General features: G+C 36.6%; 1 protein-coding gene across 1 annotated transcript in view; it reads right to left on the bottom strand.

Annotated features, from left to right (window-relative positions):
- The window catches only part of LOC120533717 (fructose-2,6-bisphosphatase TIGAR-like), a 49350-nt gene that overhangs the window by 8661 nt on the left and 26957 nt on the right, over positions 1 to 13732 (bottom strand). The window contains exons 4-5 of the mRNA XM_039760628.1: positions 12097 to 12174; positions 3719 to 3829 (exon numbers count right to left, since the gene is read on the bottom strand). Of these exons, the coding sequence (XP_039616562.1) occupies positions 3719 to 3829; positions 12097 to 12174 (189 nt within the window). The remainder of the gene's footprint in view (positions 1 to 3718; positions 3830 to 12096; positions 12175 to 13732) is intronic.

Here is a 13732-nt window from a genome sequence, read left to right as displayed (position 1 = left end):
TTCATTTTAACCTCACACCCCCTTGGTTTGAGAAGAAGTATGAAAAAATATGAGGTTAACACAGAAAAACAGATCAATTGAAGCTTTATGAATAATCGATTCACCATCAATAATTGTTTCGGTAAAGCCATACTCAGTGTAATCCTCCTTCCATTTTATAATTTTTCCGCCACTAGCCATGATTAAATGAACGGTAAAAGTAAGAGCTGAAGCGAGGGTGACTTATTCAGGCAGGCAGGCGACAGCTCAATAGCTCGAATTTGGATACAAGTTCTAGTTAGTTGCCAGAAATATCTTTGTTAGGAATGGAAGTTGAATTTAGTCTTTAAATTTCTATGGTAAAGAAAAAGTTATGCAATGATGACTAAATTTAACTATATAAAGTCAAAACTTTTATATATAAAGTCATTCCCGAATATATAAAGTCAAACCTTGATTATATAAAGTCACTGTCGGAATAAATAAAGTCAAAACTTGAATATACAAAGTCAGCGTCGGTATATATAAAGTCAAAACTTGTCCCTGAATATATAAAGTAAGTGCTGGAATATATAAAGTCAGCGTCGGAATATCCATCCATTTCCCAACCCGTTGAATCCGACCACAGGGTCACGGGGGGTCTCCTGGAGCCAATCCCAGCCAACACTGGGCGCAAGGCAGGAACCAATCCTGGGCAAGGCACATGCATCATTTTCAAAACATTAACCGAACAGTGTTTTTTAATTTATTTTTCTGAATACGTTTTTGTTAACTTAGTTCAGTTCAGAGTCGTTTCAATCAATAGATTTTGACTTTCACTTTATATATTCAGAAGTGAGTTTATATACTCCAATGTTGACTTTATATAGTCAGGTTTTGACTTTATATATTCCAACGCTGACTTTATATATTCCAGCGATGACTTTATATATTCAGAAACAAGTTTGACTTTATATATACACCAGCGCTGACTTTATATATTCAAGTTTCGACTTTATATATTCCAGCGTTGACTTCATATATTCGGGAATGACTTTATATATTCGGACGTCGACTTTATATATTCACAAAATCAATGTATTTGCCTGTTTGGCACCCCACAGTATATGTGTGTGTATATATATGTACACACACACACACACACACATATGTATATGTATGTATATGTATACACACATATACAAACAAACAAACACACACACACACACACACACACACACACACACGGAAGTATAATTGTGATTAAAATAACAAGGAAGCAAATAACATACATAATTACGGCACAAGTCTCACTGTGAATAAGCCAAATTGCATGCACAGTCCTCTTTGCTTTGCCAGGACACAATGTGACTGACAATTGTATTTAAAAGAGTTGGGATAATTTTTTTTTTACCTCTTTCTCTGCTTCCTAATGAGAACTAAAAATGTATAACTTGCCTTGAATATCTACTCTTAATTTAGCAGGATACAAGAGGCTATATCTAAATAAGCACTGTTTAATGTTGTAAAATGTGGCATGCTTAGCAGCTGGGAAAATGCGAATGTGGTTATTTTCAAATATAATCTCATTTAATTCTGAGAAGCGACATCAGATTCATTTTAAATTGTAATCCATTGATATGTACAATGAGGCCTCTAGGTTTTGAGGCTTTTGATCCACATATGTGATAGGCTGCTGATATCCTGGTGTCTGATTTTAAGTCCTCTCCAATTATTTGAGAGAATAGTTCAGTGATAAATTTTAATGGGTTTGGGCTTTCACGGTTTTCAGAGAGACCTTCAATTCTAAGACTATTTCATCTATACCCATCTTCCAGCACAGTTAGTCTGCCTCCAAAAACTTTGCATTCGGATATAGTAACCATTGCTTTTTTTTCAGTGGTGGAAGCCAATTGTTCAATTATTTCAATACAAGTCATTTAATATCTTCAAGTTGAACATCAAGTGCTCTAAATTTATTTTCAAATCTACTCACATTTTCCTGTATTTTTCCTAATTTTTTTCTAGCATACCTTTAAAGGTTGCCTGAAAGCAATTACTTGAATGTTTCTCCAAGTCTTTAATATCCTGAAACGGCTTCCCATTTGTCATGGTTATGTCCTCTATAGCTTTCCTCATTTCATTTAAATATTTAATTACATCAATTGCGATCTTCTTTATATTATACTTTATCTCATTTACGTCCTCTCCAAATGTGGTAGTTCTTACGGTGATCATTGAGGTGATTGTTACCTTTGGCTCGGACTGCTAGTTTCAATCATCTCAGAGCTCTGCAGGTAGAGTAGCAAGCCTGGTCGGAGTTGGTGGCGCTGGCTTGTGGTGCGTAGAGGACAGCGTGGAAAATAAGGCCAGTTTCACTTTCAATGAACCTCCTGGAATCAACGAGGTCACCTGGCCCGACTCACTCGCACTTTCACTCACAACTGGAGGCAATGCTGTGACGACAGGCACCAGGAGATCCATTTTTTGCATATATGTTCTAGTTCAGTCTCCATCATTCCATAGCTTGAACTTGAGGCATGTTTAGTTTTAGATAAAGCTTTAGCCGTCTTTTCAATTTCTTTCTTTCTTTTTCTGCCAGTCATCCTTATATATACTTACATATGCTGTAATCAAAGTCCCTCGGGATGCGTAAATACCAGATACCTCAGGATGATACATTTAAAAAAAAACCAAAATAAAACCACTGCTAACGGAGTTCTGTCTTAAATGTCCATCTCTAAAAATGGACGAGATCAAAATCATGTGGACACAATCTTTAGCCAGTGAGGTTGAGTGTGAATACTGTAGTTGATTGTGGCATGCTATTTCATGGGAGGTTGCTTCTAAAAAAGATTGCTGAAGTACTATGGCAGTACTGCATCAGCTTTTGAATGTATGGAATTTAATTTTAGTACAAAAAAAGCCTTAAATAAAAGTCAGAAACATAATAACTGGGCATTTGTTCAGTCATCAGCTGCTTTGAAAATGTTCCTCTAATGCTAGCCAAAGATGGTTGAGCAACTGTGCAGGTACAATTTTTAGAAAAGGAATACCATCATTTGTAATTTTCCATCTTGCCTGAAGAAGGGGCCTGAGTTGCCTCGAAAGCTTGCATATTGTAATCTTTTTAGTTAGCCAATAAAAGGTGTCATTTTGCTTGGCTTTTCTCTACATTCATAATGGCTAACACGGTACAACAACCAAGTACTACCTTTAATGCATGTAAACACATTTTGTGTGTGTGTGTGTATATGTTATTTGTTAAAATTATACAAATTCACGCACCCATGTTCTAACCCACATATCCATGGCAGGGTTGAGGGAAAAACCTTGTGCAACCACAACTCTACTTTTAAAGTCAGGTTATCTAAGAAATCTCTGTTGTTGTATTGCATCAGTACATACTCCTTGCCATTTTAATTTATAACATAGAATTATACGGCAATTGGTTGAATATTTTTGCACAAAGCTAAATGAACACATAACTCTAGCAGCTTCAGTCAGACAGAGATACATGAAACAAATGTTCCATAATCAAGCTCCAATTGAGGTACAGGATTTGGGTCAGAATACGTCCGGGTTTAAAAAGAAAATCAAAAAAATAAATACAGTGGATCAATACATAATACAGGGTTTATTTTACCTAATATAGATTTTAAACACAATTTGTTTCTGGAATAAAATGAAATACTTTTGCTTTACTTAATAGCTTACTGTATTTTTCAACTGTACATCTAACTTTAGAATATCAGATTACCTGATCTAAAGTTTCTCCTCCTGGAGGTGTAAAATGTGGGCATGGCTGGCCTGCAGCTTTTGCCATGGTCTTCATGTCGCTAATAGGTTTGCCTTCTGCAACACCAAATCCCTGGAAAGCACAACAATTTATTTTATTGAGACAAAATATTAGTATTTAATGTAAAGTAGCACAAATAAAGTACCTATATAGTATTATATGTAATTTTTATATTAAATGTAAATTTAGATTAATATTTGCCCAAAATGAAATTATTTTTGTAAATAGACGCCGTAAAATATTTAAATTTGTAAATTAAAAAAAACATGCTATGATGCCCTAAAAGAGTAACATGAAAACCCTCCAACTGATAATAACAAACATCACTTAAGATAACACTAAAAAGTTAGAAAAACAGGTGTTGTATGAGTGCTTGTAATACCATTATGAAATTAAGCACTCCATTTAACACTAGAATCCCTGAAGCCTACGAAAAAACTGTAATCCCAGGCCACCTTAAATTCCTTTGCACCTTTCCATCATGCAACTTTTGTTTTGCAAGTGTGACGAGCAGTAGGCAGCCTGCTATCCCATGCCCCTCTGATGCAGCTTAAGTCATAGACCAAGTTCTCTCAGCTCGAGTCTATTTATCAGGGTATGAAGTACCTTGAATTGTAGAGGGTAAATAGTATATCGGTATTTGGAATACATACATTTCATGTGTGTTCCGGTCTACAATGATCTGTGTAAATGCAGGATGACAGGAAATGCGAGGCAAGAAATATTGAAAGAGATAAAACAGTACTAATGACAACATTTTGACATGAAGTGTATAATGTGTGAAGACTGAAGTCCAAATATCAAAGAAACATACATATACACACACACATACATATACATACATACATACATACATACATATATATATATATATATATATATATATATATATATATTTAATTCTTTTGAGCAGTATATATATATATATATATATATATATATATATATATTTATACATATACATATATATACATATATAAATATATACATATACATATATATACATATATAAATATATATATATATATATATATATATATATATATATATATATATATAAATATATATATATAAATATATATATATAAATATATATATAAATAAATAAATAAATAAATAAATAAATAAATAAATAAATATAAATAAGGGGCAAGGAGGAACAGGATGAGCACTGCCAGAGCCCTACAAAATGACCTCCAGCAGGCCACTGGTGTGAATGTCTCTGACCAAACAATCAGAAACAGACTTCATGAGGGTTGCCTGAGGGCCCAAATGTCTACTAAGCCCTGTGCTCACTGCACAGCACCGGGAGCTCAATTGGCATTTGTCATAGAATACCAGAATTGGCAGGTCCACCACTGGCGTCCTGTGCTTTTCACAGATGAGAGCAGGTTCACCCTGAGTATATGTGAAAGAGCGTGAAAGGGTCAGGAGAAGCCGTGGAGAATATTATGCTGCCTGTAACATCGTTTAGCATGACTGGTTTGGAGGTGGGTCAGTGATGATCTTGGAGGCATATGCATGGAGCGACTCACAGACCTCTACAGGCTAGACAACGGCATCTTGACTGCCATTAGGTATCAGGATGAAATCCTTGGACCCATTGTCAGACGGGAGGTTTCCTCCTAATGCACGACAATGCCCGGCCTCATGTGGCAAGAGTATGCAGGCAGTACCTGGAGGATGAAGGAATTGAAACAATTGAATGGCCTTCACGATCCCTGACTTAAACCCAATAGAACATCTGTGGGACATTATGTTTTGGTCCATTAGGCGGCGCCAGGTTGCTCCTCAGACTGTACAACAGCTCAGGGATGCCCTCATACAGATCTGGGAGGAAATGCCACAAGACACCATCCGTCGTCTCATTAGGAGCATGGCCCGGCGTTGTCAAGCATGCATACAAGCTCGTGGGGCCACACAAGATACTGAAAAGCATTTTGAGTAGCAGAAATTAAGTTTTTGAAAAATGGCCTCGCCTGCCACATCTTCATTTCACTCCGATTTTAGGGTGTCTACACAATTGAGCCCTCTGTAGGCAGAAATCTTTATTTCCATTAAAGACTTGGCATCCATTTGTTCCTAAGACATTGCCCTGTCGTTATTTGTATAGATATCCAACTTCATATTGAGATCTGATGTATCTAATGTGTTTCTTTAAAGTGTTCCTTTAATTTTTGTGAGCAGTGTATAGATATATATATATATATATATATATAGATATAGATATAGATATAGATAGATATAGATAGATAGATAGATAGATAGAAAACACTCGGCAGACAATGTTTTGCGCATTATCGCGGAGTTGGACTTTCAGAATCGGATTTTATTGACAGTGATCAGGAGATTGAGCAAGAGAGTGAGAAGCCGGCATCAGCTGATCAAACACCAGCCGATGCCGCGCCAGCGGATCTGCTGCCAGTTGAGCACTTCGCGCAGCCGATGCATCTACGGCAAGGTTTGCGTGGGATAAATACAGAGACATTGATCCGTTGAGAGCCGATCTGGCTGCTGGACTTCACAAGACGGCATGGCTTGCTGTTGGACATGACAGATCACTAGCTGCTGTACTTCAGGCTGCTCTCTCCTGATGCTGCTTTTCAGCTACCGTCAGACGAGATAAACAGGTAGGCAGAGAAATTTTTTGAATCGCGGGCTGCGTTTGCATCGCATTCTCGTTTTTCAAAGTATAAACCCACAACAAAAGACAAGATGAAGCGTGCTGTGGTATTACAAATAGAGATGGGACAGAACTGGTGATATAACTTCAGGGAGCATTGGTCCAAATGTGCTTTGTCCCCTGGTGGCTTTGGACAGGTTATGCAGCATGGTGATAGGTACGTGCTGCTGCAAAGTTTTATTCACTTCTGTAATAAACAGAAGCAAATCCCATGGGGTGAGCCAGGCTACAATGCCATGCATAAAGTTTCAGAAGATGAAGAGGTGACAATACGGTTTTCATGCGGGCAGAAAACTTGGTGGCAGTGGAATGGCACAATGGCAAAAGGGTTACTTGTCTCTCTACAGTACACACTAACAATATATGTGAGAAAGTGCAGCAACAGGCAATTGAAAAGTAGGCACCAAAGCAACACGTATTGTCAGAAGTGCAATGTGGCAATGACAGAAATTGGCTGCTTTGAGCGAGATCAGACTTTGCTTTGTAAAATGTATGTGATATGTATGTGAAATCATAGAGTATGCAGGCTCATACAATATGCAAGACAGTAACATTTGTCAAAAGTAAATGTTTTTTGTTGATTTGATATGTTAAACAATTGCTTTGTGTTCTTTTTTAAAAAATGTTAGTTTTTGGAAAAATATTCAGCCCTGGGAGATAAGAAACAAAAAAAATTAGCCCTAAAAGAGTTAAACAGTAAAACAATAACGTTTTAAGAAGTAAAGATACATTGAGCACTACTGGAGTGGTTGCGGGTAAACTACATTTTAAAGACGGTATAACACAACAGGTAAGTAGTACTAACAGCAGCTAAAATGTATATGGATCATCTCGGTAGTAGATCCCTTCTGAAAGGCGCTACACGACGGCTGTGGTATAGAAATTACATTTTCTATGTGAGCGTGCAAATTTCTGCCTGTGGTAATGTGCCTTACCGGCATCACCAGCAATTAAAGAAAATAACTTTTGTGTCCTCTGCAGTGTTAAGAGAGAAAGGCTTTGGTTTGGGATAAAAGGAAAAAAGGTGTAAAGAAAGGAAACTTTCCTTTTTCTTTTATATAGTGTAGAGAGACGTCTTCGCTGACGATATGAGTGCCTTTTGGGAAGCGTCGCGGCGGGTCTCGTGTAGACTGGAGAGACGGCCCTGCTATTAACTGGTCGGGATTGCACTGTCGGTCCTCCACTCCTGTGCGTGTCTTCATAATCCGACCTGACGACCTCATAATGCATTATCACGTGCAAAAGAAAGTCTTGAAGCGCCTTAATATTAGTTTGCCGCGGTCTAGAAATGGGATCCCGTGTTTGCAGTTGTCTAGGCTATAGCTCAGGGAAAGGAGTAAAAAATTAAGTGTTTACTTTACCTTATACGGGCAGGCACTCAATTACGTGGGAGGCGTGATGACGTGAGACGCAACTCCGCCTCCCACGGCCATTGAGCTGCAGTCTATTACAGTATATTGAGAGAAAATAGGTTCCAGTTATGACCATTACGTGTAGAATTTCGAAATGAAACCTGCCCAACTTTTGTAAGTAAGCTGTAAGGAATGAGCCGCCAAATTTGAGCCTTCTACCTAGACGGGAAGTTGGAGAATTAGTGATGAGTGAGTGAGTGAGTCAGTGAGGGCTTTGCCTTTTATTAGTATAGATTATAGAATAAAATCATACATTTCATTTATTTGAGTCTGTAATAGCTGGTGTAAATTTATGGTACTTATAAAAGTTAGCGTTTTGTTTCATTATTCACTTTAATTCTCTCTGTCATATTTGCTCTCCCCCGATCTGACACTGTTAGTTTTCAAATAAACACATGCTATAACAGTGGTGAATTTAGATGAGGATGAGTATTCTACATCGAATAAAGAGAACAGAATCCCTCCCTCACAAGAAGCATCCACTCACACAAGAAAAACGCAGCTGCACCAGGCGTAAAGGAAAAGGATGGCACCGTTTGGATGCAGCAAGAAGTCGGGCATCATCCTGCCAGTGAATCTAGCACACACGTCCTTCCAACGAAAGAGAAGTGCTTATAGAGCTTCCCAAGGTATCGTAAAAAGTCCTGTTTGTGATGTTACTTATATAAAAGCCAGATTGAATGTCATTTACCTTGTTTTATTTACTTATCTCCCTACAGCATAAAGTCACAAATAGACTGCAGAGCTTATTTCTTGACCAGCCAAGCACATGTATATGTGGATGTCTGTGTTGTACCCATCCCAATTTCTTTTACTTTGGTTAAATTCTTGGAGGAGAAAAAAAATACAAAACCTGATTTGTTATATCTGTGTCTTTTGTGAAAGTGTTAATTTTATATTTGGACTTCACTCTTCACATATTTTCCCTTCATATCAAAATGTCATTAGTACTATAACCTGAAAAAAGTCGTTTTATTTCTTTCAACATTTCTTGCCTCACATTTCCTGTCATCCTACATTTACACAGATTGTTGTAGACACTGAACACCAATGTTATTATAGCTTTGCCTTTATATAATAGATAGATAGATACTGTAGATAGATAGATAGATACTTTATTAATCCCATTAGTTTTTATTTCTGTATTTTCTTGGTCCTTACTCGGAAATTCAGTTTAGTGTAAGGTTTCTTTCATTGTGTATTTTTAGTTTACTTTTTATTTCACAAAGACATTTTTAATTTTATTTTTATATCTATTAGCTTCAGTTTTATTAATTAAGGTATGGAGCTCCTACGGAGTTTAGTTTTATGTCACAATCAGCCAGAACTATACACTTAACAGATTTGGATACGAGTTTAATGTTAGTGGAAGCTTACTACACTACATAGTTTATGATCTGGTTTTGTTTTTGTCTGATAAAAACAGGCATAATCAAATCTAAATACTGAATATGAACAATTTTACACAATTTTTAAAATATTTTCTCATGAAAATCACAGGGGTTTAGGAAGAACAGGGCTCTTAGACTTGAATCAGTGTGCAGACCCCACCTAGCTGTAATGAAGGAAACAAAGAAAAACAAGTATGTAGTGTCAAGGTTAGAAGCAGTGAGACTTGAATAGCCCAACAAAGGACAGTAAACCCATAATGAGCAGAACAAGAGCAGGTAATAGGATTACAGACAGGCATAAAATTACAGAGACAGCATCTGAGATTAAGAACAATATACAGTAACCCCTCGCTATATCTCGCTTCGACTTTCGCGGCTTCACTCTATCACAGATTTTAAATGTAAGCACATCTAAATATATATCACTGATTTTTCGCTGGTTCGCGGATTTCTGCGGACAATGGGTCTTTTAATTTATGGTACATGCTTCCTCAGTTTGTTTGCCCAGTTGATTTCATACAAGGGACGCTATTGGCGGATGACTTAGAAGCTACCCAATCAGAGCATGTATTACATATTAACTAAAACTCCTCAATGATATAAGATATGCTTCCCGCGCGGTGCTCGATTGTTTGCTTTTCTCTCTCTCTCTCTCTCACCCTCTCTGACATTCTCTGCGCCTGACGGAGGGGGTGTGAACACAGAGGCTGTTTGCCTAGAGGATACGGATGGTCCTCTACTAAATGCCGCTTTATCGCGGTGCTTCGGCATACTTAAAAGCATGTATTGATTTTTTCATGGTTTGCTTTTATCTCGCTCTCCTCTCTCTGACATTCTCTCCTCCCGACGGCGCTCCTTTGAAGAGAAGATATGTTTGCATTCTTTTAATTGTGAGAAAGAACTATCATTTCTGTCTTGTCATGGAGCACAGTTTAAACTTTTGACTAAAGGGTGTTATTTCATGTCTAGAGGGCTCTAATAATGTTAACAGTGTGGGAGAGTTTATAAGGGCCTAAAATATATAAAAATAACCATACAAACATATGGTTTCTACTTCGCAGATTTTCATCTATCGCGGGGGGGTTCTGAAACGCAACCCCCGCGATCGAGGAGGGATTACTGTATACATTATCTGCCGCAGCAGGTTTGGATGCGAGGCAGGAAAAATCCTTGGTATGCAATATGCATAAGGCTGATGTTAAGAACAAGAATAATACGATATTTCAACTATCTATTTTGAGAGGGGTAGAAAAACATTGAAAAAAGGGAGACAAATATTTTAAAATATAATTCTGCTAATGGATTACTTTCACAATATCGGGCATTTTGAGTTGTGAATATGAACAAAAAAAGATAAATTAATAAATATAGAATAAATACAAAAACCCATTAGTATGTTTAGTTTTTCATCACTTGGCAGACTCTCTTCGCCTACCTACCTTTGTTTGTATCACTTCATTGTTAAACAATGTTTTTAAAGCAAAAGTGATTGGTCAGCAACAATATGCTGATCTTGTATGATGACCTAGTCAGTCTCTTGATCAGTGCCGTTTTATTTTCAAAAACCGGGAGTGGTCTCCCATAGACTTTCTTGTATACTCAGATATGGGGATGGATATTTGAGGAGTAAACCACAAGACAATGATTGTATTTTTATATTAGGTACATTAAAGATCCATCAACAACAAATCAAATCAAATTAATAATATACTGAACATGTGCTCAGGTAAAGTACCACTTCCAGGTGATGGATTTGGCCCAAAAGTTAATACAGATCTACAATTGTGGTGTAACAGCCACATGATGAATTTCGTCCATCTATCTAGTTGCATTTTTGAGTTCTCGTGTTTACACATACACACACACACACACACACACACACACACACAGACACAGACACAATTCCAAAAAATGGTATTTTTGGCCTCTGGGAGGTCAACAAAATATCAAGGTTGAATTTTTTCACGATTACTATACTTATTCTATACTTCGCACAGGAGAAATCGTTTTTACTTTTTCATAAACGAAGTGGCAGGTGAATTGCTGTCAACAAAAAGCAGTTACCTGAGAAAAACTGAATCGTTACATACTCATGATTTTTCTGTCCATATGGTAAACATTTTGTTGACCAGCACATTTTGATTTCAGCCGTTTGAATTACATCTTGATATACAACAAGTGCATAGAAAGGCGACACGTAATTCGCTTTCTATTTCACATGCTTTACGCACCCACATTCAGCTTGCTCTGTCACCGCAAATGCTGCGTGAACAGCCGCCCAGCCGCCGTTCACTGGATAAATAGGTGCGGGCGGCTCGTGGTGTATGACTTCCTGTTTATACAGTTAAAAATTACAAGGGATAAAGATTAAAATGGCAAGAATATTCATTCAAAAACAAAAACTAAAAATATTTTAGTAAATTATTATTTTATTTTAGTCTTTCCTGCTACTTTAATAGTTTCATTTAGTTTTTCATTTCGGTTTTAATTATTTTAATAATAGTTTCAGTTTTGATTTTAGTTTTCGTTAACTATAATAACCTTGCTTAACACACATGAAATGTGTTCCAAATTACGATATATTATTTACCTTATACAATTCAAGGCAACTCACACTCAGATAAAAAGACACTTGAGCTGAACTTTGTGTACGACTATAGCTTTGTTTATTGGGGGATGGGATAACAGGCTACCAGCTACTTGACACATTTACAAATCAAAAAACGCTAACATAGAGGTGCAAAGGAATTTAAAGTGGTCTGGGAGTAGGAGTTTTTTAGTAGGCTTCAGGGATTCTAGTATTAAAGGTATACCATATTAGATTAGTGATTAAAATTTTTTTTTCCAACTTACTCTCTCACGAAGTTTGGGATCATAGCAAATTTCTACCCCGCTGGTATTACCGTTGTAAGAAAGAATTATAGATGCCGTCTGCAAGATAAGAAAACATATTGCAATTAAAAATGTAAACATAAATAGTTACTACACATATATCTGAACAAATCATTCAATTCAAGGGCTTCCTTCATGGTAAAAGGTGAACTACGAAAACAATGCACAGAATTATTAATCCGATTATTAATCTATCCATTATCGGAAGCCCCTTAATACAGTTAGTTTTGCAAAGGCTAGAGTCCATTCCAGCAAGACTGCACAAAAGGCAGGATAGCCTAATGCTCAGATCATCGATTACCAGCATTAACTCAATGAAATTAACATATAACATAATACATTTATATTATGCCTACAAGAAACAGCAAATTAAAACATATGCAATAATGTATATCACTGAATCTAACAAAAAATGCCAGCGGTTACAGGATTTTGGTTGTCATGGGGATACTTCTTTGCCCATTACTTCACTGCAATCTATGAAACAATGAAGTTTAACTATTTAAAAAAGGGGGGTGGGGGTGTGGTTGTGGTTAGCAAGGGTACAAAAGAAAAGAAACCATCAATACATGCGCACACACACACAGACAGACACACAGCTATAGTAAGAAGAGGTATCTAGTAACTCAAAAAGCAATTAACCATTAGACCAAAATGGGGCGTTCAATGCCCTTCTACAAATCTAATCCGTTTATTCTGAAGAATCTGAAGATAGATCCCAAATGCATATGTCACAATTGAATCATTTTCCCAAAATCTGGCTAGTTACACTAACAAAAAACATCTAAGAGAACACATTGATAAAAATTACATAAATTATTCAAAACAAATTATTTACTCTGTTTTCCTGCACATTGGGTCAATTTGACTGCAGTGAAACGTATAAACAAAAGTCAAACTAGGACAAATGTAGCTAAAAGCATGCCAGATCTGACTACCTTTTGTTACACCTTAATATAGCATTATATGAAGGTGACAATCCAAGAAACAGGATCAAAAAGGGTAAAAGAAAAGAAGTCAATTTCACAGAACATATACAGTCAGATATATTTAAGGAAAAAAAGTTTTTGATCTCTGCATCTTTTACATTGCATAAAACTTTCATTCACCAGACATGAGTGATATGCATGTGTAATTATCCTCAAATTTGTTAAGTATGTTAGTAAGGCAGATTTCAAATAAATAACCAGTAATGAAAAAAATATTCATGGAAATTATATATTTATCTTTCCAACTCAGAGTTGCCCACATCAGTCATCACTCACCTATGACAGATGAAGGACGTGCCCACCTCCTATATCAAGTCATTGCTGAATTCCTTGTCAACTTTTGCTTCAAACACCCACATGCTGTGACACTCAGTCACACTGCTTTATTATGCTTTCTTGAATTGTGCAAAACAGCAGTCAAGTCTGATTGTTGCTGAACGAGTTGTTTGTTTACCATAGGAGCATATTTCTCAGTCTGTCCATCACAGGCAAGTTCATGCATCCTGCTTTTCCGCAAAATCAAATAAATAAAAATAAACATTTTAAATGCAAAAGACTAAGCTAAAATAAGGTGTTTATTTGAATGATTTGATCTCTAAATATATCGC

This window comes from Polypterus senegalus, chromosome 8 (assembly GCF_016835505.1).
Source record: "Polypterus senegalus isolate Bchr_013 chromosome 8, ASM1683550v1, whole genome shotgun sequence".
NCBI lineage: Eukaryota > Metazoa > Chordata > Cladistia > Polypteriformes > Polypteridae > Polypterus > Polypterus senegalus.
The sequence above is the reverse complement of the archived record's forward strand: the minus strand, read 5'-3'. Positions and strand labels throughout refer to the sequence as shown.